Below are 13,638 nucleotides of genomic sequence, written 5' to 3'. Positions count from 1 at the left end.
GAGTCAGGACCGCCTGACTCGTTTCCAATTGGAATATATATATATATATATGTCGTAGCCCACTAGCTGAAACAGTGGATTAGCCGTCTAACCGGCCGATCGGCTAATCTATGCTGAATAGCCACTGTATAAAGGCACCTGCTCACGTTCGTCTAGCGCGCGGTTGAAGGCATTTAACAAGTGGCCAGTCGGCTATTCGACTTCATTCTACAACATTTCAGGCCAGTGGACGACTATGCATACGGTTTATCATATAATTTAAGGATTGAGATTTTTTATTTGTTTTTCATGGAAATATTCTAAGTGAAAAATAATAAAAAGAGTTCTTATTGGAAATGTGAAGCCATTTGCAATTTAAATTATGTAGTTATATGTTACACGAAGTGTGGTTGGTATGGAAATCTTAAATAAAAAATTATCCGATTCTTACAAAAGACAAGGAAAAGTACAAAAGAATATTATATCTTTTTTCAGTGCTTTTTATTCAAAGTAATTAGAAATAAAATTGCAATTTTTAGAAACATCACAAAGTTTTACAAAAAAGTAACTGTTTCTTTAATATTTCGTTTTATTTATGTTCATTCACTATAACAATGTGCAGAATTGTGACAAAGTGAATTAAACAATAAACTAGCTTTTAAAAAAACGACTTCAGGTAAAAACTGGATAATTATAATTAAGAAAACGACTCAAAATACTTGATAAATTTTTTTATTTTATACTGAATATTCACTGAAAAAACTAGTTTAACTGTCCCAGCTAACCCTTTAGCTGAATTTCATCTTCCAATAAAATATAGCTTTTCTATAAACAATTAAGCATTGAGCTAATAATAATATTTTGTCGCACATTTACAGTTTATCTGAAGAACTCGCAGTTGTCACTGCTGCTGTTGGGAAGCCGATCACTTCTCCAATAACTGAAGAACTATTTTTCGATTTTCTATCGATTTTGAACTATATAGAATTTTCAGTATAAAATTAATAGTTTATTCACGTATTTTGTATAGTTTTCTCAATTATTATCTAGTTTTTACCGGAAATAGCTTTTTTTAAGCTAGTTAATTATTTAACTCACTTTATCACAATTTATCACCTCGTTATAATGAATAAACATAAATAAAATGAAAGATTAAAAAACAATTTCTTTTCAAACAACTTTATCTGTTGTTTTATTTTGTTAAAAAAAGTATCTTTTTTGTTTGTTGCAAAGTCAACTATTTCGGTAGAAAACTAGTCTAATTTGGTGGAGGATTTAACTAATTTGTTGAAAGTCGTATTTTTTGATTTCATTCAACCGTGATTGATTTCAAATTAAAATATTTGTCGGTTGAAATAACATCAACTATTATATTTTGGTTGCAAATTTAGCTATTTGATTAAAAATTCATTCAATTTGGTAGAAAGTTCAACTACTTGGTTAAAAAGTAATTTTTTTAAATTCATATTTTTGATTCAAAAACGCCATTGTTTTGTAGAAGATTAATCTGTTTGGCTTAAAATTTCGACAGTATAGTAAAAAGAAATTCTTGATTGGTTTAAAATTCGGATCTTTCAAAATGTATCTCTTCGTAAAAAAGTCTCTTTTTTATGAAAATTCAAATATTTCGGTTGAAAACTAACATGATTTGATTGAATTTATTTTTTCTTTTTTTTTTTTGATTTCAAACGAAAATATTTTTTGGTTCAAATAATATCAACTATTATATTTTTTAAAAGAATTTATCTATTTTGATTAAAAATTCATTTATTTTTAAAAAATTCAAATATTTTGGTACAAAGTTTCACTAGTTTGTTGAAGAATAACGAACACTTGTTGAAAAGTGTTGTTTTTGGTTTGAAAATTTATCTCTTTTGGTTAAACAATTTTGATAGAGGATTCATCTATTTTTTGGTAGAAAAAAATGACCTTTCTTGTTTGCAAATGAACTTTTTTGTAAAAAATTTTCTAATTTTGCTATTGAATACCAAACTTTTTTGTAAGCATTACATAAAAAATTATTTTTTGAAAACTTTTTCTGAGATGGTTTAAAGGATTTTAATTTTATATCGAATTATCTTGAATAAAAAAGCACTGAAAAAAGACACAATATTCTTTTGTACATTTCCTTGCCTTTTTTAAGAAACGGATAATTTTTTATTTAAGATTTCCATACTAACACTCTTCGTGTCACATATTCGTCTACTTGGCTGAAGCGCTGTAGTCGAATAGCCGACTGGCCAATTGTTGGCTGCCTTTATCCGTACACTAGACGAACGTGAGCAGGTGCAGATACACAGTCGGCTATTATGCTCTGCTCCCCTGAGAAACTGTTTGAACCAGCAGTTCTAGGAAGGCTGAGAACGGGATGACTGAACGCGAGAGTTTGGCGTTCTTATTTCCCCTTTTTTCTCCTGTGATGTATTGCCTATTCTTGTTGATTAATACTTACTAATAATTTTCCATACATTTTTTTTTCAGAAAATAGTGTCAGTCAAAATAGAAATACACCCTGATAGTAAAATTATTTTCTAATTTATTTTTAAGCGTACTGTCTAAGAAAATACTCTCTATTATTATTATCTGTGCTGATTTTCCTTTGTTTCCCCGTTGATATATTACCTATTTATGTTGATTAATACTTACTGATAATTTCATATACTTTTTGTTTCAGAAAATACTGTTTCAGTCAAAATATAAATACATCCTGACATAAAACCATTTCCCTTTTTTTTCTAAACATCTTTTTTTTAAATGCTCTCCATTATTTCCCCCCGTACTATTTTCCCTTTTCTTCTCGTGTGATATTCATGTTCATTATTATATGATAATCTTTCTCTACTCTTTTTGTTTCAGAAAATACAATGTCAGTCAAAACAGGAATACATCCTGATAATAAAAATATTTCCTAATTTTGTTCTAAACCTATTTTTTAAAAATGCTTTCCAATATTTTTCTCTATCCTAATTTTCCTTTTTTCTCCTGTTATATATTATCTATCCATGTTGATGAATACTTACTAATCATTCTCTATAATTTTTGTTTCAGAAAATACAGTGTCAGTCTGATAAAAAATATATTTTTTTCAAAACTGTACATTTACGATTCAAAGCTGAAATTTATTTGAAAATATGACTGCAGAAGATTTTCAATCTGGAACATTAATAATAAATAAAAATACAAGAAATATAAATTGTAAAAAGAAAATTCTGCAAATTATTATTAAATGTATGCTTTTTATTCTCTCTGAAATAAAAAACACTATTAAGTGAGTCTTTGATTAACCTTAGAAACTTCTCCCTAATTTTGTTTTAACAGGAAATATTTTTTGTTATTGGGTTATTTTCATACTTCTTACTAACATCATCTTTCATTATCCTCCTTTTTTAATCTTTAAGTATCTAGTAAATATAATATATGTACATATTTAACACACTTTTTTTTTCTTTTTTTTTCAGATAAAACAAAAAAATCTGCTACAAATGTTCTCGCCGACTTCCAGTTCGTCGATTTCTCTGTTTCTGAATTGCCTACGATTCTTGCAAGGGAGTTCGATTTGGAAGATGATCAGCCGGATTCTCAGAAAAAACGGCCCAAGATTGGAGAAGAGGATGACAGTCGTTATTCATCTGGTAAATATGATCACATATTATTTCAATTTAATTAAGTTATCAAATTTGGTGTATTAAATTATTTATCCAAAATACCGCTGCGAAATAATACCATGGGTTCTCTAGGGTGGCTCGGAAAAAAAATTGTTAAAAATAAAAAACAGCCTAATGCGGAAAAGAATTATTTTGTGTCCCTTATAAACTATTGAAAGTTTGGAACACGTAGCTTTCGCGAAACCAAAATAAGTTCAGAAAATTCCTCATTCTCTAACTTTTGCAAAAATAGTTAATGATATTTTTTCGTTGTCTATATAATGTCGCCAATCTTGGATCAATTTTAATGGATTTTTAATTATTTGAAAGAAAGCTTCATTTTTATAGACCTCATAAAACTAAAAAAAAAACAAGGAACTCTGAAAATAATTCCGAAATTGATTTTAATCTCTGAACGATTTGTCCCACTCAAAATGTACCAAAATTCCCAAAAATATAAAAAACTTATGTAGATTATCAAAGAAAACAAGCATGCACAATTTTCTCAAAACAAAATAACATTAAATATAGATAAAATAATAATAATGAATACATTATTTTATTCTACAATTTCAGGATTCAAACAGTTCGTAGTAAGGGAACTGATCAAGATCAAGGCTCAATTGGACAACATACAACAGGGTCAACAACAACTTGTATCGAAGATCGAAGTAGTAGAAATTGAACCAAAAGAGGCAAACGCGATGGATAGATTCATGGAGGAATACTCGCTCAATTTGCCTTTCAAATCTGTGACAGAATTTGAGCATTTTGATTTAACTTTGAGAGCTAATCCGATTGCCAGAAACAAATTCGTAAGTTTATTTATTAATTCCTATAAATGAATAAAGAATTTTATTTATAACACATGCAGAATTTCAGTTTCTTTCGTTACCAAGAATTTTCAAAAAATGTTAAATTTTAAATTTTTTTTGAAGAAGGTGGTAATTTTTTAAATTATTATATAATTATACCTGTGTTACAAAAAGATCTGAAATGTGCATTTATTATAAAAGAATATTGTATGCATTAAGGGTTGTGGACTTTTTTACGACTCTTGTATTTTTGAATACTCGACGCAAAAGGTCCGACTTCTCCCTCTTAGTGCATAATATACTGCTGAAATAGATTTAAAAAAACTAAACTAGCAGAAGAAAAAATACTCTAGACCGGAAAATACTTGTTATACGGATTTCCCAGTAGAATTTATTGAAGTAAAAAATCAGTTGATGAAAAAAAAATTGGTTGTGAATTTCTGGGGTTATCAAAATGTTGATTAGTGGATTTTCACTCGTTTGAGATTCAGTGACTCACTCTTAAGAATTTAAGTCGATAGAAATGAATAGAATTAACTTTTACCGAATTAAAAAAAAAAGAATAATAGTATTTCTGTTATAGTTAGATGTAGAATAGTTTTTAGATGAGTTAATCAAAAAGTAAAAAGAATTATATTTTAATCTACCATGCCCAACAACTGATCAGGGAATTTCTCCTATTTTTCAATCTAAATAACTTTCATAACTTTTGCAAAATCAATTTTTTTAGATGAAATTGTGTTCCGTTCTTTGGACTTAATTTTGAAAAAAATGAGCTCAGGTATTACAATCTCTAGTTTGACAAAATTGACCAGAAAATATGGATTTTTTATTCAAAAAGACAGACTTTTAAATTCGATTACTCTGCGAAGACATTGTTTCTTAAAACCATTTGTCAGTTTTTATTTTCTTATTAGGAAATAAGTAAGTTAAAGGGAAGGATAAACTTAAAAAAAATAAAGAAGTTGAAAATTAAAATTTATATCGGCTATTTTATCGAAGGTCCAAATTTTCGACCATTTTTCAACAGTTTTGACCCCAAAAAAATTATTTAATAACCCGATATCTTTAAATTTGTAGGTGTATCTTTCCGATAGTGCCATAAAAAGAAACCCCTGCGAATTTCAGCCTAATCGGTCAATAACTTTTTCAGTTACAGCAGGAGCAGTTTTTGAAAAGACAATCTCGTGATAATCACATTAACAATTCCTTACGGTATAACTATTAGTTTCAGTGACTTGCCAATCAATCGGCGATTCCGGGTCCACGTAATAAACGTAGTAAACGCAGTAACGTAGTAACGTAGTAATCAGCCTTCCCAGAATTTACGGGACAAAAAATATACAAACCTATTGTGTCTTTTAATGCAGCCTACCAAATTTTTGTCTTCTATTTCAATTTTGTTAACTATTCTAAACCATTTTCATTTGGTAGCCTAATATAATAAAAGTTTTAAGAGAAAATTGAAAACTTGAAAATTGAAAAATTGGCTTCTGCGATAAGACCCTTCAATGAAAATATTCTTTTATCAGAAATTCAAAACATCCATATGTTAACTTAAATCTTAAGTAAAATATCGAATTTCATTGTTTTCAATTTTTGAAAATCGTTTAGTTCTTAATAATAATTTTACACTTTTTTCGAGTTAATTTTAATTTTTTTTCTAGATGAACTCGCTACTCGACCTTTTCGACAGAAACCACATTGCAACAAAGACCCTCGTGACCATTATGAAGAAATACATGTCCCGGGATGTTGCTTTAAGTTATACAGCTGTAAAACCGGTGAAGGACAAACTTGTCCTGAAAGGAACGACTTTCTGCAAATGTGTCATAAGTAAGATTTCATATTACGTATACTGATTTATTGATTTCATACTCCCTAACTTCGAACCAGTGAAAAGTGATTGAGTATTAGTGAAATTTTACTAAGAATCAGTGATTTTTCCCTGAAATTTCAGTCATATTTCACTTTGTTTTCAGTAGAAAATGTTACTAAAATTTTAATTATGCTCATTGTAACTTCAGTAACTTTGTATGTTGCCAAAACAGTGAAAGTCTACTGGAATTTGAGTGAATAATTACTGATATTCAGTGAATTTTCACAGATTGAAGTACAGTAGACTCTCAAAGCCTCTATCGCCAAGTACCTCGTCCTTCCATTACCACTAAATTCCGCAAGTGCCTTGAGCAGGGATATTTCCCGCCAAAACTTAGTGGCGTGGCTTTACGAAGAGAGCTCTTAGTGAGGACCTCGGTCCCGAGCACCGAGCGCTTTGTGAGAGTTTACTGTACCTAGCCGGAGCTGGACCTATAGATGCTGCACAAATAGTCGAAGGACATATAGTCGCCAGGCCTAATCGTCAGCATTTTTAGTCGCCGAAACATGTTATAAATCATAACAAAACATTACGTGAGATTAAAAAACGTCGCGACTAATGAAATAATCAAATTTTGTTATGATTTATAAGATAAAGTTTCGGCGACTGAAAGTCCTGGAGACTACGACTAGCGACTAGATGTCCGGGCGACGAGATGTTCCGGCGACTAAATGTCACCTGCCGGTACCTAGTAGTAGATAGAGAAACGTTATTTTTTCGACCTGCTGACCTTAAAAAGTTGACTTGCTTACTCTTCCATTTTTTCACAAAATTTTCTTACAATTATTTCTTACAAAGTACCATCCATCCACACTTTATAGCTAATCCGCTCCTTTCTAGAGCCTAACCTTTCCCGCTGCACCTCGCCTCGCAGTATGTCACTGGGTCTCATTAAAATTCCGCTCATTCAAATTAAGAGAACAATCTTGATAGTTTATTTTTAACTGTTTGTTTAAATAACTTTTTACTGATAATTTAAGATTCTTTTCCCAACGTTTTTTCTTAACTTCTTAAATGGCGGGATTTATATTTTAGAACCTTTATAATACACAGCAGTATTTTTACTATAAATGCAAAATTTAATTTATCTATTACAGATGTCCTTTTAAAGAACCACGTCGATAAGGTAACTGGGAACAAGGCCACCGAGCAAACCTTATTATCAGCTCTAGGATCTGTTCTTGCGAATGCCAAGGACTGGGAAGGCTACAGAGCCCGAAGATTTAAATCTTCAATGCAGAGAGATGACAACGAGTCCTCGAATTAATTACATTAATTATTTTACATGTTCTTTTTCATATTTTTCATTATATTATGTATCTTATCCATTTGGTATTATTGTATGGCTATAAAAAAAATAAAATTGTATCCAATAATTTTCTTGTCTGTTAAAGGCCAATTATTTTATTCAAAGATACGTTTTTGGTACAAATTATTTCTAGAATTTTAATCTTAGCCCAAAGTGATAATCTGCATTTCTTTCACGTAAAAAAATCAAATTTTCGAAAGATTATAAAGAGATTTACCGTCATCTTTTGAAATCGGCTAGAAATTTTGGAAAAAGTTGAGGATTTAAAAAATGCCAAATGATTGTTTTGAAAATATAAGAATTCGATGCAACCCACACGTTTTCCTCATAAAATATAATTTTTTCGTAAACAACGAAAGGCTCAATACCTGTGGAAATTAGTAGCATGTCTGCTTTTTGAACTGTTTCTAAATTAACTTAATTTTTATCATTTATAATATTAACATGCAATTTTTTTCGTCATGATACCCCGAAACGTGTAACTTTATAAAAAAATTAAATGTTCAAAAAACCTCACATTTCGGTCTTCTCGAATAATTAGAATAAATCTAAAATTAATGAATAGTTAAAACTTGTTTCACTCTTTTGTGTCAAGTTTGACCCTAGGATGGAATATAAGGAAGAAATACAGTGAAACTCTTCTATAGGCCCGAGTTAGGGTCTGATAGTGAGTAGGAACTAACTCATTATAGCCCGCTCCATTTTTTGTTTGTTCACGCTTGAGTGCTCGCCTGAGTGGCAACCGTAGACATCGCGCACATCCTGTTACACCAACCTATGGCATGGCGTCAATTCTCGGAAGGGCTACAGAAGGGAGCGCTATTGAGGGGTTTAACTGTATTTTAATTTTTATGAAAAATACTATGGAGACTTATACCTATAAAATAGGACCAAGAACTTTTAAAAACTTTAATTTGTTTTAGAATAATCCATCTTGTTCTAAAACATAGAAATTCGACGTTTTTTGCAAGGTTAAAATTGCTAGGATCTCTTATAATAAGAAAAAACTATAAAGTATATGGGGAAAATAGAAACAGTGGGGATTTCTAGAAAATCTTCTTTACTTTTTCCTTCGAATTTCCAAAATTTGAAAAAAGATTTTCTGAAAAACCTAACGTTTTTTATGGTTACGATATTTTTTAAAGTTTCTGCTAATATAAGAAGGTCAGCCTTTCAGTTTTATACGGGTTAAACTATTTTGGAGTTGAGGAGAGTTTTTTCAATGAAAATATAATTTTCTAAATTTTCTCATAAACAATGCAAAATATCACAAAAGAGAAATAGGTATTTTTTGTAGGACTTTTTTAAATGTGCAAACTTGTATATTAAAATCTTTTGCACCTTTCGCAGTGTTCGAGAAAAAGAGGAAAATTTGCTTTCATGAATAAAAAAATTCTGCTGGCCATAAAAGATCCCACGTAAAAGTCAGGATATCTTTCTCATGAGATGTCACGTCCTTAAAAAAATTAGTAAAAAATATAAATGAGTTGAAGCAAAAACTGTAGAAGTTTGAAGAAAGAATTTGTGTGTTTTTTTTAAGACATCAAACTTATATACCTGTAACTTTTTGTTGTTGTAATTGATCAATAAGTGGCACCCAATTACCTCTGAAAAACAACATTAAGAATTCCTACAAATTAAAATGGATTCGATCAGCAGATGAATATTATTAAATTCTTAGAAATTTAGAAAACCTGACAAAAATTCATTCTACTTACTGAACACTTTTATGCTGCTTAATTTAATTTGCATTTGCATGGACTTGGCGAAGTCAGTATTTCACCATTTATATAAAAAGACTAAGAAATTGAACATCAAGTTCATCCGTGATAAAGAATTATATTTTTCTTGTACTAACTTTTATTTTTTTATTTTTTAGGTTTCCATCCTTATTCAGCAACAAAATTTGCGAAATATCTGGAACATCGTATGGGATATATGAATGCAATCAACACCAAAAAATATCCTTGTGGATCATGTAGCAGTGTTTTTGGACACAAGAACAGCCTGATGACTCATTTGCGTTATGAGTGTGGACAGCCTCCTAGGTTTCGCTGTCCCTATTGCTCATTTATCTCTAAAAAAACTTCAAATGTACAACAACATATTCGAAGGAAACACGAAGGTTCCAAAGTTTACGTACAAGATATTTACAGTTTACAAAGGCGATTGTAATTAAGATTTTTCGAAGCTGTAAAATTAAATATTAAGGAAAATAAAATCTGTCTTCTTCAATTCTACTTATTCATTCTAGAGGGTGTTTCAATTAAATATTTTTTGTTTTATCAATTTTTTATGTCTGGATTGTGTTTATTTCAATATGACATTTGCCTCATCTGTGTATTTTTTCGTCTACTGTCTTGAATTTCAATAGTGTTATTTAAAAAATGTTCTGATACTGGTATTTATAAATAAATATTTGTATAAGTAACGGACGAATTTCTTTAGTTTCAGGATTTCAATCAGTTGCAAATGAAGAAGAATTTTGGTGTTTGAAATGCAATATTCAATATCCAGGAAAACGAAGTTTAAAAGAACATCTAGCCCTCTACTGTGGAAAACCAGCCCGTTTTCAATGTCCTTATTGTTTAACCTGCATGAAACAGAAATCAAATATGTATAAACATATTCGAAGAATGCACAAAGGATTTATTATTAATGTTATTGATTTAAAAATCCAAGAAACTTAAATATAGCTGTTCGTTACTTTTTTTTGAACTTGAGGATTTCTCTATTCGAATAATGTTATCTCTAATAGGAATTTTCTTATTTGATGGATTAGTTCTTTTTAAATAAACGGGAAGTCCTATTATATTTCTGTTTTATTTTTCACTAGAAAGAAAAGTGCTAAGGCCAATTTCTGTTTCATTTTCTCAGAAATAATACCGTCACTAAAAAATAAATATCTAATAATTCTGTAACGACCTTAATGCATTCGACGCATAATATTTTTTGAATTTCTAGAGATGAACTAAATATTTTTTTGAATAAAAATAATTACAAGACTTTAAATTCGCTGAATAATAATGATTGATATTTCCTTCTCCCCCTAAACTGCAAATTGGTTTCAGAAGTTCAGCTTTAATTTGTTCCAAAAATAAGGTCTCTGTGAAAAAAATGTTCCGTATGAATTTATGAATAAAAATAATATGCTTAGCCATATCTTATGAAAGAAAAAACATGATACTTTATAAAAAATTAGAAAACCTATTTTAACAACATTTTTGGTAATTGGATTTTTCGTACTGGTGCTTCTTATGAATTTTTTGAAAACGATTTAATTCTAACGAATCATGACTTTTTTCGGGAAAATATTTCTTACAATTTTACAGCTTGCAATTTCAAGAATAAGTTAATGACCGTCAAATATATTTATTAAAAACAAATGGTGTCTTGAAAAAAATTGAAAGATTTCAGCCATAAAAAAAATTAATTTTAAAATTGGAACCAGTAGAGTTTTAGGAAATGTTTTTCCCGAGAAAGTAATCTATCAGTCATTAAAATTCCACCATTTTCTAAAAATTGGTAAGTAGTAATATAAAGAAAAAATTGAGTTACGAAAAACATTGCTGAAATAATTTTTTTTAAAGTTGTAAAATACTTTCGTTAAATATGTTTTTACATTCTCATCATTTATGATTAAGAAAGTATTAGAATTGTCGGAAATTTGACATCGCAGTTTTTCAACGGATCTCCACGTTTCGAGACCATCTGAATCCGAAAATAAGGTTTTTACGATGGCGTCTGTCTGTCTGTCCGTCCGTCCGTCCGTAAACACGATAACTCTCGAAAAAAAGAACGGATCAAATCCATCTTTTGCACACTTTTTTAAGGTCCTGAAAGAAAGGACGAGTTCGTTAACCAGACATTTTTTATACAAAGTCAAAAAGTGAGCGCATTTTGAAAATTTTTGAGACCACTTTTTTCTGCATTTGAAAATTCTATGTACGCACATTTATAGTATTGAAATAGACAAACAATTTATCGTAATTGTGGTCAAACTATGTAGAATACGAAAAAAGATAAATTACCGAAAATTGAACCCTCCAAAAAATATACAAATTAGTTAATAATCACTTCTTGATTAGAGGCATACTTTTTGTTTTATTCGTGAAAAATAACATTGAAAATAAAAACATCAAATAAATAAAATTTTTTTTGAAAAGCCGCTCAAGTTAAGAACAAAAATTATTCAACTAAAATTGTACGCCTAAAACATATCTAAAAATTTGTTATGAATTACTTTTTGAAAAGACTTGCAGTTTTGGTTTTAATCATAAAAATAATCATAAAAATTTTTTTCTTTATATTTCTCGAAAGTAGTATGCGGAATATCGAAAATTAATATCTTAAGCCAATATACAACCCAAAAAAAATTTCGAAAAAAATGAACGGATCAAATCGAACTTTTGCACAATTTTTGTTGGTAATAGAAGAAAGAACAAATTCGTTAAAAAACCATCTAGGATAGTAATTCAAAAAGTCAGAGCTTTTTAAAAATTTTTGAGAATTCTTTTTAGATTCAAAAATTCTATGTATGACTGTTGGTAGTACATCTAAAGCTTTTTTACGATAAAAAATTATCTGAATTATAGCATTTACAAAACTTAAAAAATCAATCGATAATTAAAATTTTTAACCAAACAACGCACGGTTTGAAAAAAGTAGAGAGAAGAAAAACATTGCTTTTTAAAAGGCCTACCAAATTTTCATAAGAACTTTTTAAATATAATTGAACAATCGAAAACTCAATTTTTTATTGCACAAAAAATAAGGAATAATAAAAATAATAATTTTGTGCTCAAACTATGTATGATACATTTGAATAAAGATGCGTGAATCAAAATTGTGCTCCCAAAAAAGATTTACAAACTTATTATTACTCACTTTTTGATAGGACACGCAGTTTTAGTTTTATTCATAAAAGACAATAATAATAAACAATTAAATGTTTGGAAAAACAACACAAGCTCCGAAAAAAATTCAACAAAAGCTGTTTAACCAAAAAAAAAAAAATTACAAATTTTTAAGCATCATTTTTTTACACACACCTTTTCAACGGATCTCCACGTTTTGAGATCCCCTGAATCCGAAAATTAGGTTTTCACGATGACCACTTTCTTCTGGATTTGAAAATTCTATGTACGGATATTTATAATATTAAAAAGAACAAACAATTTATTCTTTTGACTTTATTCGATAAAATGAAAATTCTCAGAAATATAGCGCTTTCAAAATTTTTGAAATCAACCGAAAATCAAAATTTGAAGCCAAAAAACGCACGATATTTCGTGAAAAATAACATTGGAAAAAAAATAATAAAAAAATGTGTGGAAAAACGACGAAAGTTACGAGAAAAAAAAAGATTTAACAAAACCTGTTTCCAAATATCGTTCGGAAATCAAGCGCGCAGCGTGAGTGTCACGATGAAAATGTGTACTCAAAGCCTACAGAGCTTTGAGAAACTTAATCTTTGACAATACTTAATTAAGTAGAAAATTCAGAATATGAAGACGCATATAAATACTGCCATCTTAAAGAGATCTTTTTGATAAAGTTTTTTTCAAGCATTCCAAATGCAATGACTAAATATCCGAGCGCGAGGTAACCCATTATCGGGCGCGAAGCGCGAGATTCTACCGTCGCGCGCCGTAGGCGTGCTCAAACTTGCGAGCGAAGTTAGCCGCGCGCGTAGCGTGCGATTAGAATGTGCCCACGAAACGGGCAGATTTTTTAAATTTAAAGTAACATCTTCAGTAATATTGAATTGATACTCTAATCGTAGAATAAGTTTTTTTTCAGACTTTATGTAAAAATTTGTATCTTAATTGAGACTCCGGATTCTATAACCACGCATAAAATTTGCCTGGCCGCTTCAGGCCGCTCGAGTTGGCCCCTGATGGCTTGAAGATCAGTTTTCGAAAATTCAACTTTTTAAGATATCACTTCATAGGAAATTTCATGGCGCATCTTTTTTCTCTCGACAAAAAAGTTGTATCTTTCACTGTTTCT

General features: G+C 29.7%; 1 protein-coding gene across 1 annotated transcript; it reads left to right on the top strand.

The window, feature by feature from the left end:
- The first annotated feature begins 2,347 nt into the window (after positions 1-2,347).
- On the top strand, positions 2,348-7,598 carry LOC117182776. Its single transcript, XM_033375882.1, has 5 exons — positions 2,348-2,363; positions 3,438-3,611; positions 4,200-4,438; positions 6,106-6,274; positions 7,415-7,598. The coding sequence occupies exons 1-5, from the start codon at positions 2,348-2,350 to the stop codon at positions 7,582-7,584; spliced, it is 768 nt and encodes a 255-aa protein (XP_033231773.1). The 3' UTR covers positions 7,585-7,598.
- The last annotated feature ends 6,040 nt before the right edge of the window (positions 7,599-13,638 follow it).

Source organism: Belonocnema kinseyi, chromosome 2 (genome assembly GCF_010883055.1).
Source record: "Belonocnema kinseyi isolate 2016_QV_RU_SX_M_011 chromosome 2, B_treatae_v1, whole genome shotgun sequence".
Classification (NCBI taxonomy): domain Eukaryota; kingdom Metazoa; phylum Arthropoda; class Insecta; order Hymenoptera; family Cynipidae; genus Belonocnema; species Belonocnema kinseyi.
This window is presented reverse-complemented; position numbering and strand designations above follow the sequence as displayed.

Excerpts from the sequence above, each read along its gene's own strand:
- LOC117182776 (XM_033375882.1), top strand. Across the intron at positions 3,612-4,199 it reads TGACAGTCGTTATTCATCTG|GATTCAAACAGTTCGTAGTA; the intron begins GTAAATATGATC and ends CTACAATTTCAG. Across the intron at positions 6,275-7,414 it reads TTTCTGCAAATGTGTCATAA|ATGTCCTTTTAAAGAACCAC; the intron begins GTAAGATTTCAT and ends TATCTATTACAG.